The sequence below is a fragment of the Diachasma alloeum genome, unplaced genomic scaffold (genome assembly GCF_001412515.2).
Source record: "Diachasma alloeum isolate Michigan unplaced genomic scaffold, Dall2.0 Dall_scaffold_00299, whole genome shotgun sequence".
Taxonomy (NCBI): domain Eukaryota; kingdom Metazoa; phylum Arthropoda; class Insecta; order Hymenoptera; family Braconidae; genus Diachasma; species Diachasma alloeum.
Window position 1 is genome coordinate 1030883 of NW_021680438.1, and position 15156 is coordinate 1046038.

The 15156-nt window shown below is 38.1% G+C and overlaps 1 protein-coding gene across 1 annotated transcript; it reads right to left on the reverse strand.

The window, feature by feature from the left end:
* Positions 1-815: 815 nt before the first annotated feature.
* Positions 816-13246, reverse strand: LOC107039354 (the record flags this gene model as incomplete). The annotated part of the gene is made up of 6 exons (XM_029126196.1): positions 816-836; positions 2331-2732; positions 3677-3898; positions 4313-4606; positions 8340-9834; positions 12837-13246. Coding segments are annotated over 6 exons (2844 nt in total), but the record flags the coding sequence as incomplete, so codon positions are not given.
* Positions 13247-15156: the final 1910 nt, after the last annotated feature.

Here is a 15156-nt window from a genome sequence, read left to right on the forward strand (position 1 = left end):
CAAAAATATCTGGAAATTCCTCCCATTATTGTCAATTTTCCCTCGTCCCCTCTTCCATCACTTCCTTTGTATCGATGAAATTTGAATGATGGGATCACTCATTGCAGCGTGCTGAGGTCATAGTACACTGAGAAAATTGGAGCATCGAGTAAATGGCCTTCCCGTTCTCTTCTCCAGGTCAGAGGACATTTGCCCGTTTTCACCTGTTCAATTTTATTCTCAACCCCATAAATAGGCAATTCACGTATTCCTTTTATTGAATTCAATACGTGACACGTTCAATGTAGTCTGGACGTCATCCAAATTTGCGAAACCGGGGAAAGGCATTTGCACCAGAATCATCATCTCACATCACGTATTTCGTATTTATAACAAATGTTGAGACAAGTGTTATTCGTGAATTCGATTCAAGACGATTTCACGTTCACTTTCCCATTTTCGAAGAAATTCTTCGAGAAAATACAACTGGGTTAAAATATGGATTGATTCTTTATTCTAGACGTGAGTCGAATAGACCGCACTTACGTACAACACTGGCCGTGGTTGGATCAACAGAGTCAATAGAGACTGTGTGATGAATTCATTTGTGAAAATACGCTTTTTTAAGAATTGTGAGTTGAGAGGATTTCTATTGACTCTGCATCTAACCGTCTTGAGCTTCAAATACTAGAATTAAGTTTAATTATCATTATTTAGATTATTTCAGTGTTCTAGACGCACATGGCGCGATGAGGGAAATTGTTTATAAATATTTTAGCAGTCTATTGAGTTCGCGCACATGAGGATCGTTACACTTTTGTTATTTGAATACTTCGTCATTGTCTGGTATGCGACACCTGAAAAGAGAAGATTGTAAAGTTTTAAATTATTTGTTTTTCACGTAGAATAGAATTCCGTTGAAGAACGTAGCGAATTCGCTAGAAAATTCTGTTGGATTTCTATTGAACTTTTTATTAGTTTTTGATTGATTCTATTAAAAAATTTCGCTGCTCATGTGCGGGATATTCGCATAAAAATTGATAGAATTCATTTTTTATAGGCAACTTATTCTGTTAGGTTGATATATCGAAATGACAAAAAGTAAAATGTAATGTAAGATGTTAAATCGGTAATTCTCATGCGCGTGGTTAAGGATATCCAAGTCCTTTGGCTATTCGTTCTACAGTCAAATGCTTTTCTACTTTTGTAATCGAACATCAGAGCTTTCGTTTGAGCCCCATTTGACCCCAACTTCCCGGACATTTTACAATGATTTTATTATTTAAACTTTGCAGGTCTGAATTTGAATCTCGATACCAATTTCTTTATCTCAATTTTAGATAATTTTAGCTAATTTCTGTGTCACTACCGGCGCCTTGATTCCCGTTAAAATAACTATGTAATGCACTGTTGATACACTATTTTGTATCAACAGATCCTTCGAATTTTTTACGAGTGCCGTCATCCACAATCTTATTGTTTAAATAAATTGAATTGAAATGAAATTGGTGTTGAACATTTCCTTAAAAAATGCGAAGTAAAGTTGCGGAATTATTCGGTAGAATCGGCCAGTAACTTATGGAATTTCCACTAGAAGTCCAATAGAAATTCAATAGAATGGACCTTTTTATTCTGGAAATCTAGGGAAAATTTTTTCATTCCGTTCATCGAACTGAAAAATCTCCCGAGAAATAAAAAATTTTCATAAATATTGACATTTAAGACCCGAGTCAATTATCTTTCGAAAGAGATCTTGGTTGTTTTTTTCATTTTGACAATCTGACATCATCTCCAATTGCTATTCAGTTTTACATAGCCCTGAAGTCTCCAAAAATTATCATTGTACAATCAATAAAACTGTGCAATTGGAAATTAATAATTTGATGTATCTAATGGCTGGTAGGTCGTTCTTTGTCACAGTAGTCAATGGCTGTCAGCTCGTTAGTTGCCATGATAAATTATTCATTTACTATTTTCTCTCTATCGGACTTATTTCTAATCTTTATTAAAAACGGTCTTTGAAAATGCTCATTTTTTTCTACTTTTTTTTATTGTACAATTATAATTTTTAGGGACTCCTGCGTGATGTAAAATCTAATGGAAATCGTGATATATTTTGCATTATGAAGATGGAAAAACAATCGAGATAACGTTCGAAAGATAATCCACCAGGGCCTTAAGATGATACACATTTGAGCCCTTGAAAATGATGATTTATATGTAAATTTGGTAAGTGTCCGAAAATCGAGTGACTCTTAGGCTGAAAATGTCTATTTCCTACGGAATTCGCTAGATTTCTTAATGAATTTTTTTTGTCCATGTTTTCATGCAATAAATAAATGTTTAATCACCTTCGAGTGACCTGAGTAGAGAATCGGCGTTTTCGGCGAAGTCGTAGAAACATTGGAAGCTGCATAGTCCTCGTGCTCCATTATTCCCCAGAGAGGAAGGGTAGCAGGTCCGGTTGACGCGACGGCCAGGTTGTTCACCGCCTCTGGGAGAACCTGATACGCTCTCTCGATTGATGCGAACTGTCCTGATGAGGTAGCTCCACTCTGAGATTTGTCTTTTGTCGACTTAGCTTTGGATTTTGGTGGTTTCGACGCTGACTGGGGCGTAACTATGTACACACGCTCCTTACTGACTGGGGAAATTGAAACCGGAAGTTGCTCCCAGGAGAGATCTTCGGAGCTCGATGGGGATTCTGTTGAGGGCTTTGGTGATGAGGTTTCGGTCTTCTCTGATGAAGAGACCTGAACAAACGAAACTTTCGTCAACTAGGGGTGTAAATTTATTCAAAACGGTTGACTTCAGAAGAAAACGTGAAGAGGTGATTCAAAGAAGAGTAAACAATTTACGTTTCATCCTAAAATTGTTTACATTCAATAAGATTTGGAAAAACTGCTTATTTTTACTACTTCACTGTTAAGAATAACCAAGCAGTTCGACAATTTTTTATGAAAATTGTTTTTAACATCGGTATTTGAACGTCAAAGCTCCCATTCTATGATATTATTCGTTGAACTTTTCGAAGCCTGATTATATTAACAATTTCAATCATTATAAAATATTTCAAGAATAGAAAAAAAAGAAGTCTACGTTTTGAAGAGGATCGATGAAATATTTAAACGAAAGTATTGTTATTGGAGATTAATTCTTCTTGCTGACCATGGATTATTCACGTTCACAATGTTTCCAGTAATCAATCTCACGTATAAACAATTCCTATTGTATGTCTTAATAGGAAAATGTTTGGGAACCTAATGGAAATTTAAAACAAAAATCCAGTTCTATTAGAGTTTTACTAGAGATTAGATTGTGTCGAGAATTTTTTTTGTTTTATGTGAAATTATCTTTGTCGTGCGATATTTCACAGAAAAAAATCAATCGACTTTGATTTTTTCATTTGAATCATTTTCTTAAATTTTTTTTCTCGAGATTTTCAACATTTTCCATGTTATATGTTCTTCTTTCATCCAAAATCATCCCACCAGAATAAGTTAGGAATATATCTAAATTTGAATAGAATTTTCTGACAAAACCACTAGGAGTTTCTATTAATTTTTTTCAAATGTGATAATTAATAAAATAGTGAATTCCGACCGTAACTTCACTGCCCCCCCCCCCCCAGCAATAATCAAGAATCAACCACAATTTCTCCTATGAAACTTCAATAATTATGACTCCAATTACTCACACGAACATGTGGAACCTCAACTCTACTACTAGCCGAGCCCTCATGATCCAAGTCATTGAAGTTGAAACCATTCAAAATATTCCCAAAAGCCTTCTCAGCCTCCTTAATAGTTGCTACTGGTTCAGTCGTGGTAAAATACTCATCGGGAATTTTCTTGGACTGCTGAAGCCGATGGGGAGGACTGGGAACAGCAGTACTCACAGTTGCTCCCCTCGAGTATTCCTGCAGCGAAAAGGAGAAAAGCGGATGAGAAAACTTCTCGCTTTTGTCGCGGGTCATGAGCATAGGTAAGAGTCACTCTGTGCAAATATCCGTCCCACATCTGAATCCTCGTTTTTTCCTCATTTCAACACCTTGTGTGGGTTATTATAGTCATACAATGTCACGTGTTGAAATGAATTTTCACACGTTGGATTAATAGATGTTATTAAGTGAATTACGAATGAAGATTAAATTCCAGGGTTAATTATCATTATCTCATCTGTGAGAAAGAGAGAAATAGTGAAATGTTGGGGGGAGTTATGAATGTTTCCTGTATCGCTTGAATCCTCGCTAATTTGATACATCCAGTTCTTTTCTTTCATTTCCATTCCCTCCATGAAGAAGTTTTTCATTAGAATTTAATGCTATACTCACTTGGATCGTCCAGTTGTCAATATTTTTCTGAAGCCTCAAGGGGTCAATAGAGGTATTAGTCTTACTCGAGGAAAAGGGTCGCGTGAGCTTTTTCAACTTTGGAAGACTCTCCAACGTCTGAAGAATGTGAGACCTCTCCTCTTCAGTGATTTCTATCGACTCCTTGGAACGGTCTCGAACGGATAACACTGGAACCTTTCGAGGCTGGATTCTTCCCGGGTCTGTCCAACTGCCCTGGCCGTGGTGGAAAGGACTCGGAGTGTATTGAGAGGTGTAGGGAATTATTATCTGTACCTATGAGAAAATGGGCGTGATTGTTATCATCAATCATGTACGAAAAACTTTACTAAAAAACCTAAAACGTTCGATTGAGAATTCATTGGGACTTCTGCTGAAAATTCTGTTGAGACATTCTTCAGTTCTTCCCTGTGTTTTTAAATAGAAATTTTCTATTTAAATTCCTGGACTTGAATTTTGCATGTTTCATTCACTGCAGTTTTTTTTCTCACTGGAAAATTCAAGCCAAGGAATTTTTGTAGAAACGCTATGAACAAAATAAGTTGTGTAGAAAATTCAACTTCTATTGACTATGGGTAGGTTGCACCGTGCCCTATTAGCCAAATAAATCGTCAGAATAAATTTATGAATGGAGTAAATTTATTCCATAGTTAGACAATTTTAGGAATTCGTCGTATAGCGTTTCCATTTAGCCATTCGGTCGTGAATATCAACTAAATACTTCATACACCATCTTTTTTGATAAAATACCTTCCATGAACTTTCGATCAAAATTGCTCGATAGATTATTATTATTTATTCCAATACTTCACGCAGGATTTTCTCAACTGGGTTTGGTGCACCCGGGCGTAAATAATTTTTCCTATGAAACATTTCAATTTTTCAATAGAGTCGGCGAATGCGCCAGATTTTTCTATGAACTGATAGAGTGATTTTTTTATAATTAATAAATTGATTTAGTCGAGTCGTTCGAAGTGCTTTTGTTAACAGTTAATAAGTAGAACATTTGATATCTACACAACATTTGTTAACTATTGACAACTATTTATGCGGTCCTATTCGACCATTCTTTAATAGTTAATAAAGTTCATTAACGATGAAGAATTAATTCTATCAGTTGCAATGAATTCCTGTTAAAATTCTATTCGTTTTTTGCGCAGAGTCTATTGATATTTGATACGAAAAAGTCGATAGATTCTTCTGTTTGAATTTGTATCTTGAGTTTTTTTCCATTAAAATTTCGAGAAAATATTCATATAAAAAAATTGAAATCTATTGACTTTTTCCTCTTAAAAATCTCATGGAATCAGCGCAAAAAACAAATAGAATTTGAACGGGAATTCCCTAGAATTTCAATAAAATCCCAATAAAATTTCTAGAGAATTCTAATGTAATTTTCAGCGAATTCGCTGAAAATGAAGTTTTTCTATTGAATTTTTTCATGCGTGTGTTTCTACAGATGTTCCGTTAAAATTGAAGATATCCAAAACAAATTACACTCTTGGGCGCTTTTAACGCAAAAAATGTCCAAATTTGGGCCACTGAGATTGCCACAATTCGACACAATCAAGTAAGTCAACATTAAAGGTCAATTGTTGAAATTACTTCCAAGTCACACTTTCCAGACTTTTTTTGTATACTTGGGCTCAAAATGTTCTGTGGGACATTTCCTACTAAGTTCCCAGATAATGTTTTCGAGTAAGCACGTTAATCAAAAATCATGACTATACTTAAAACATTCCATTAGGGTACTCGTGACACATGACATGCAAAAGTAGAAAGAATAACTCAAGAAGTGAAGTTGCGTTGTAAAATTTTATCATTGTGAAAAATCCGGCGGATCCAACACTTGCTTTTTCGATTGTGAACATGGTTATTTTCCCTCGCTTGTCATGACTTCTTCAACGTGAAAATACTTTTATAAAAATGAAAGTACGAGGAATGGGGGAGCCGTTCGATGTGTCAGTAAAAAATGGCCCAACTAACGAAATGAGTCAGAGTACATTGGACCCTCACGAAAAGTATGACTTCCGACGGCGTGGATAGACAGATCTCTTAGGAGTATTATGACATGCCAACAAAAGACACTTAAGGCTGTTTGACTATTGCGTCGAAAATGATGACAAAAACAGGAAAATATGGGTGGCACAGATTTCTATGTTTGTACACGAGGAAATAACATGACAAACTAACAAAGGGTGTAATGGTAAATATAGGAAAAATGATATCTGCTTCAAAAATAGCTATAAACATCTGGAATTCCTTATAGGGGGGATCTATCGAATTTTTGCGAGTCAATTTTCACATGGATTATAAAGCTCGGTATATTTCAATCACTTACTTTTTAACTGCATTAACTGGTACATAGTTTTTTTTTCTCTGGTATACCCTTTTGGGTCTTTACGATTTATTCACTTCCCACCTCCCCCCCCCCCAACGCCCTGTACGGCATCCGCCGAAGGACAGGGGGAAACCTCACTTGAGGGAAAAACATGTCCAGGTACTGTCGTCTCTCGCGAGACTCCCGATCGACAAATGAAATCGTGACATTTAGAGTGTTACAAATTTTGGCCCCCCCAGCCGGAAATCGAACCCGGGTCTCCCGCATGCCAATCCCACAATCTAACCACACAGCCACCGCCGTCGGTAGATTTATTTTTATTTTTTATTTATTTATTTTATTGTAATACGAATCGAACAGCCGTTACCAATAATACATACTATCGTTTTTCCGAACTAGAATAGAGTGTAAAAGACGAACAACCTTAATCTCCTACAGATTTTCTGCAGCTAATCTCCTACACGAGGAGAAAAGCTGGAGAAAATCTCTGTAGAAAATATCAAATTTCAAATTTTACTACCCAAAAGGTAACTTGGAGCGAAATATAACTCAATAAAGAAAAGTTTTTAGGGAGGACATCTTACGATTCGTTCGGTAAAAAATTTTATCTGTGGATACAGAAATGACTGTTTACTGAACCGTAAAATTTCCCGCACCGACGGGATATTTTTTTCTGGCACCGACGCGAAGGACATGGGCGCAGACGAAAGTGAAATTTTACAGAACAATTCCTACACATTCAGTAGTTATTCACGTTTACTGGCGTAATTTTTAAAGGAATCCCGGGTAAATTTTACAGTTTCAACACAAATTATTCTCATGTTCAGGAGATTTCCCGGAGCCAGTGGATAAAAATTCAGTATCCATCTTGCCTTTTTTCCTCGATATAGGCTGAAAAAAAATCTAGAAATGAATTTCATACTACGATTACGTGACTTATTTAGTAATTTTTCTACAACGTTTGTCGCCATGTATTGAACCTATTTTACAGTTCCACCAAATTTTCAAAACGGTATGTCCACACCGAGAACAGTCCCGACTTTCTGAGACCCCAATTTGGTGTCAGAATCAACACCGATTTTTCTACTGTGCAGCTCAGGGCAACTTTTCCCTCTCTATATCAAAAAAGTAAAAAAAAATAACTTTCCTCACACGAGGAGAAATATTCAATAAAAATGACGTTTCTTTTCCGTAATTCCGTCGCGAGATGTGGTTGTAGGAAATTTCTCGGAACTGTCACATAATTTTTACCTAAAATCACAGACTTTTCCAGAGCGTTCCGTTATTTTACCTGAATCTCCTGTGAAAAAATGTGGACGTCCGCATGGAAAGGGCCCACTTTGTCGATTCTAGTTTCGGAGATGTTCACGTTTTTGTCTCCGCAACTTCCATTGAAACCAATGTTAAATTATTTTTTTGATCTTCTCTGGCGACGTCATTTTTCACGCTATCAGGATCATTTTGGGCTCAAAATGCGCAGAATGGTATCAATATTACCGGAGTATCCATAACTCCATATCGACAAAGTGGGCCCTTTTCACGCGGATGGCCACAAATAACGATACCGTCACTTAAATCGTCTGAGTGGATTCCGTAATCGGTGAGCGAACTGAGTTCCATAATTTTTCTCAACATTTCTCTCCGTGCACTTCAACTGATTTCACTCACCTGTTTATTCCTTTTACCCCCTTGCTGCTGATGATCCACATCCTTCATATTCCGAGCAGTCCCCGACGACGCAGTGAACCCGGCTCCTTCATGAATATCCTTGGGGTCAACCCAAGGTCTTCCCTCCTCCTGCTGCTGCTGTTCCTTCTGGAAATTCCTGTAAGACTTCATGATGGCCTCGAACAGAGGCTCCTCAGTCGTACTCGTCTCCTCCCTCTCCCCCAAGGGTGCCACCCCCTCATAGTTTTCATACGACTGCGGAGTCGTCGCTATCCTCTGCCCAAATTCCGAACTATTCCCACTCGACTTTCTCAACACATCCACCAGCAAAGACGTCGTGGTCTCCTCCACCTTCACCTGTTCACCACTCGAAGCAACTTTCGCACTCTGCCCCTGGGGATGTTCTTCCTCGGCTATTTGAACCGTCGAGGAAACCCCTGTGGAGTCCCTGTCACTAATCACTGAACCAACGAAACCTGAGTGATCACTCGGCCAGGTCGCGTTGATCCCATAAGTGCCATCGGCATTCTGGAGGATCACCGGAGCTTCCGCGGTGTCTCGGGAGGAATTCGAATTCTTACAATCAACACTATCCTCTGATAAATCAATCACTGGCGACTGCTGTATGTGAATGATATGTTTGCCGTCAGAAGATACTTTCGTAGCCAATTCCGTGGGCTGGTTGACAGCTGTTCTGTGATGCTCAGTGGCACTCGGCCCTGGGTTCTGGTGCTGATGAGTCTCCACAACTGGAGTCAACGATGCAGAGGCTGTTTCGTGCTCGGCGGGTTGATACGCAGGGGATTGGACGCCAGGGCCGAAGGACCCGGGGTTGACGGTTCCTTCAGGATGAGTTGGGGGGAGATGTTCTGGACCTGATGCAGTCTCCGCACCAGGCGGAAGGACATCCACGTAATCTCCACCTATGTGGGAGGGCCCTGACGGTGGGATGTGACCGGCAATGTCCGTAGGTGGGGTAAACTGATGGGTGAAGGGTCCTGGAGGGACTTCTGCATGCGGATTTCCGCCGAATCCGTAGGCTGCGTTACTCCTGAGTTGTTCACTGTGATCTGTCGCTGCTGGTGCTGAGTCCCAAGGAGCCGCTTTGAAGAGCGGAGGCATCGCCCCAGGGTACAGGTGGGGATTCGGGATAGGTCCGGTTAAGGGGGACGGGAAGTCCGTGTTGAAGGTGTCGGTGGTCTGGTGCTGGAGGTTGTGGGGAGGCGCGGGAGGACGCTCCCAACCAAAGTCCGGGATTTTGACCTCGTGAGAGGGCGCGGGGACGTGGTAGTTTGGGGATGAGAGGTCTTGGTGGGGCTCGTCCAGCCGGATTCCAGGGGCTCCTTCGGCGTATCTGGTGTTCATGCTGATGCCGTTGATCAGGGGGATCCAGGGCACTGTGTCGCAGGGGTGGCAGTTTGCGTCGGATAGAGGGGGGAGCTGGGAGTGGATGGCTTTGGGGGAGGGCGCATGCGGTTGCTGCTGAGGTCCGTGGCTAGATTGGGGAGATCAGGGAGGAATTAATGCGATTCAATTTATTAACTGGGTAATTAATTTAGTGTCTTTCACTATTTCGTCGATTTTGAGGTGGAAAAAATACAGTATTGTTTTTCCGTACTGCTCGTCACTTTTTCTCATCCGGGGATCGGTATTGGGCCTTTCCCAAACTGACAAAAGTGGAAATCACTACGGAAAAATGAGGTCGAGCTGTTATTGTAGGGTTTTTATACTCGTCGAGTAAAAAACCCCATAACGACAGGCGGAAATATGCGGAATTGATATTGCATACTTTCCAAATTTGGAAACTTGAAAAACATTACAACGCTGGGCCAGTCCGAGCTTTTGGCTCAGACGCCAACTCCACACGAGTAAAAAAATCCATCAAAATAGCCCGGAAAAATCAGTAGCGAAGTGATCAAACGGTTTAAGTCGATTTTGGCTATTGGCCAGTTTTCAATAAATATCTCGAAATCTAAGGGAGATAGCCAAACTTTTCGCATCACCTTTTTAGTAGCACTGAATTCACTCTACAAAAGAAGTTTGTAAGAGATTGAGGCTAATATTAGGGTGGGTAGGGGGCACGGGATATGGAAAGGGTGAAATTAATGACATGCGGATTACAAAAACACTGGTGATGTACTTTATTAGTGGCGCAAGACACGCGTCTTGAATTTAGGGATATGAATTGGTGAATGTTTCAATTTTAAATTCGATAATACAGTCGCGAAGTGGTCAAACGGTTCAAGTCAATTTACTCTTTAGTTGAGTTTTCCAGAAATATTTCTGAATTTAAGGGAGATAGCGAAATTTTTATCTCCCTTAGATTTCGAGATATTCATTGAAAACTGGCCAATAGCCAAAATCGACTTAAGCCATTTGACCACTTCGCTACTGAATAGTCTTTACACTGCACTTCATAATCTCTTGATAATAAACTTGATAATTGACTCAAAATGATTGATAGTTGACTCGGAATTAATTGATAATTGAACGAAATAGAGACGCTACACAGATTGCTAAACTCAATATAATAATCGGTGATGTACTCGATACACGGTTACTTTGATATTGTACTCTGCAGGTGACTCTCTGACTAACCGATGTATGCTCTTTGAGGAATAGATTGATACTACTGAAATTTCATATTTGGCGATTTGCTTCGTGATTTGCCCGCGAACCCGAAGAGTCCCGAAGTCGATCGAGATTTTCCGTTGAGCCCGGTAACTTTAGATAATGACTTATTTGCTGCGTTTCAAACAAGATTACTATGAAAATTTCGCTATCTCCCTTAAGGGTGCCAAGTGAATTTGGCGATGATCTTGAAAATTGAAATTCAACAACCAAGTTATAATTTTTTTAATTAATAGTATTAGACAGATGGTGAACATCGGTGACAATTTTAAAATTTTAGAACTTATGGATATCGAGAAATTAAATAAACAAAATCAGTCTTATACACGGCCTCTTATGGAGTTTTCATTAAATTGAACGTTTCAACCCCCTAGGAACTCAAGAAAAATTTGAAAAAATTTGAAGATATGGGGAATGATGTGTTCAATGTGATGGCGACAAAAAACAATGGGGTACCGGGGTGAATAAGAGAGATATTTCAACCCGCCGTACCCATTTGATCCCATGCGTTCTCGAGGTTCGTAACGCGAAATAGAGGATTTTCCGCATTTATTTTCTCGATGTTTAGTTCCGGTTGCGGGTTTGAAATTTCATCGGATGGATGAATACATATACATTTCTCCAATGATGGAGGAAAAGAAAAAATATTTTTTGAATCTTTTTTCAAATTCACTTGGCACTCTTAAATTCGAAAATATTTCTGGAAAACTCAACTAAAGACTAAATTGACTTAAACCGTTTGCGCGCTTCGCTACTGAAATAATATTTTGCTACTGAGGTTCGGGGCCATATTGAGAACATGAGGGATAGTAGTAATACGATTCAATTAACCCCTCACGTACGGGGTCGATGCATGTTATCGACCCATGCAAATGTGAACGCTTGTTCTCAAAATTGATGATTTCCAAATCTATGAAGAATAACTTGATCAGACCAACAAAATTGGAAACCGGAATACTGTAGCTTCAATTAGATACCGGTTTCATAACTTTCCTTTCATTAGAAATAATCGAATTCGAGTCGTATTGAGCACACACTACGCTTGGTAACAAAAGGGCCCCGTCCGTGAGCAGTTAATATATTAATTGGGTAATGAATTTAGTTTATTTTATTATTTCGTCGCTTTTGAGGTGAAAAATGTAGTTTTTGTATAACTGCTACTATTTTTTGCTTCCGAATGGAAGCATTGTATTTGTCAAATCCGAAATTGCCAATTTTTTGGGTTAAGATAACTAATTTTGGCCTTAAAAGCTCGAATATGCTATGTTAGATCATGTCCAGAGGCATGTATGTATGCGTGTGTGTGTATGTGTGTATGTAACCGATCGTTTTTCGACCATAACTGAAACAATAATTGTATAATGAATCATCGAATTAAATTTAAAATACATCCGCATAGAGATTCCATTCCGTAGCAAACTGCTAATGTATTAGCAAAAATATGTTGACTATGTTGTTACGAAAATAATTACCCACTTGTTTTTTATTCTCCTCACGCAATTTAACTAGAAAATTTGTTTAAAAGTTCAAAATCTGTGCTCGGATTACCTTATAAATGTTATTCTTCAAATGGGAACCAATATTTTCCCTCCGTATTTCGCTGTTGCGAGGAATTAATATGCTTTCTACTGTGAATATAACAGGATTGATGAAGCGTTTTCATTCGTTTTCATTCCATTCAAGTGTAGAAAGCAGTACTTCAATAAGAAATATTTCGATTGATCATCATTAGCATATGTGCGATGTGAAATTTCCATAATGTGACTATTCCTAATGATTTTCTCTGCATGATAAACACCCCCCCCCCCCCAATCACGAGATTTAAATCACCTGTTGATGAAACTAGAAAACGATGGGAATATTTACGTGTCAATTTGTGGTGCTTGTGGAGGTCCATAGGTTTCATGTTGCACTGACGCGTGGAATCCAGGATGATTGAGCTGGGGGGTGGGTGCAACTGGAGGTGGTGGAGAGCCGCCGCTCCAGGGGTTGAACCACCCCATGAACCTCGCGAAGAATCCCGGGGATTCGGGGGCAGGCGATGGCGTCGAGTTCAGGATCTTTCCCTGCCGAAACGGTGATTTATTGGGGAATTGAGGAAGGCGGTTTCTTTGGAGTGGCGGGGGTGGGGGTGTGAGGAACTCGCTGAGGGCCGCTGCCCTTCTGCGATGATGCCGAGGCGCTGGGGGTCGTAGTCCATTGCTCCTAGCCAGTGCCGTGCAGGACAAACATACGAGCAGGATCAAGCACGACAGGCTCTGAAATTTTTTCACAATTTACGCTGTTAGATTGTAGAAGTTTGATGATTTTCTGGTCAACTGTCTAATCGCAAATGTTTACACACTGAGAAAAAAATTAGAGAGATAAAAGAATAGAGAGGAGTTAGAAGAGTAGAGAGATAGAAGAGTAGATAGAATTAGAGAGAATAGGTTAATTAATTTCCCTCGGATTTACTTGAGGGAAATTAACCAACTTGACGGAGGAAAATTTAATATCTTCCACAAAAATTTAATTCTTGTTGTGATCATCGGAAATATCCCTAGAAGAATTCGAAATGTGAGCAGAAAAAAATATAATCTTTTGTACCCTAGGTTGATTATTTCCCTCGGATTTACTTAAGGGAAATTAACCAACTTGACGGATGAAAATTTAATATCTTCCACAAAAATTAAATTCTTATCGTGATCATCAGAAATATTCCTAGAAGAATTCGAACTGTGAGAAAAAGATATATAATCTATTGTACGAACATCATTTGATCTGAGTGAACTCCATAGGTTTGTCATATAGAAAGAATACATTGACGAGGAAAGTGACAATTTTTTCCCCCCAAAAAAATTGTCACCTTGAAATTATTTCGTTTTGCGAATAGCACGCTTTTCGGCAAGAAAACTGTAGTTTCCTTTTGAAATTATCATTTGTTCCATGGAAATTATAAGTGTTTATTGGACAAAGATATACACTACTCAATAACATTTACTTGATAAAACCGGAGCCTCATATAATTCTCTGTAGAACAAATGTATCTACTCGAAAGACATATAAATGTTTCACGAAAACAATTAGTACACGGAGAGAAATTGTTGATAAAAATTATTCTACCGTTCTATAAAAGTGTATCATGAGTCATCGTTTCCTCATTTCTATCCCGAAATTTAGTAAAAATTCATATATGATGATCAAATTTTATTCTACGTTAAAGAAATTTTATCCTGATAAAAATAAAAATTACCGTGCCGGTAGAGTAAAAATTACTGTACCGGTAGCGTAAAATTTACCAACCGTCCTAGAATTTTCGTTGTTATCAACATAAAAACTATTGGACTGGAAGGGTAAAATTTATTATGCATCAGGATAAAATTTCTCTAATGTAGAATAAAATTTGATCACTATATATTAATTTTTACTAAATTTCGGGATAGAAATGAGGAAACGATGACTCATGATACACTTTATAGAACGGTAGCATAATTTTTATCAAAAATTTCTCCCCGTGTACTACGAAAATTATTATCTTTTGGTGAAAACTTTCTTATTTGTTCACAAGTAAATTGATTTAACACGACAAAAGATTTATTTAGGAGAACGTAATTTTTCGGCACAACTGATTTTTTGTCTCAGTACAACAGGAAGTATCAAATTATCTATCGAATCCCATGGGGGAATCCCCATAAAAGACCATTTTTCTTGAAGCATTTTCGTTATCGATTTTTTCTATTCATCGAAAAATACAGATCATACTCCAATTAATCATAGGAAATATGAAACACACTTTCTATCGTTGTCCCATAATTCGTCACTTCTGGCCTTAAAATGTCTTGTTACGTTCATTCAACCGAACATCGACATAATCATAAATTTTTAATAAAATTAAATTTTGAATGAGTCAATTGTTAATATTACTCATCAATTTTTTAATTATGAAATTAATCATCAACTAAATATTCACATTCCAAATTATTTTATCAATCAATAATTGAATTCGGAAGATGGACGATTATTTGGCTAATCGAAAATCCTTTTATGAAACTCAGAAATTTACTCAATAGTCAATTGACGATTCCACATTGTCAGATTATAAATTATTTCATTATTTTTAAAATTTTAATGAAGATAAGTAAACCTTAATTATTGTAAGGTGCAACTGCTCATAATATTGCTAAACTAATGATTGACGACGATCCAT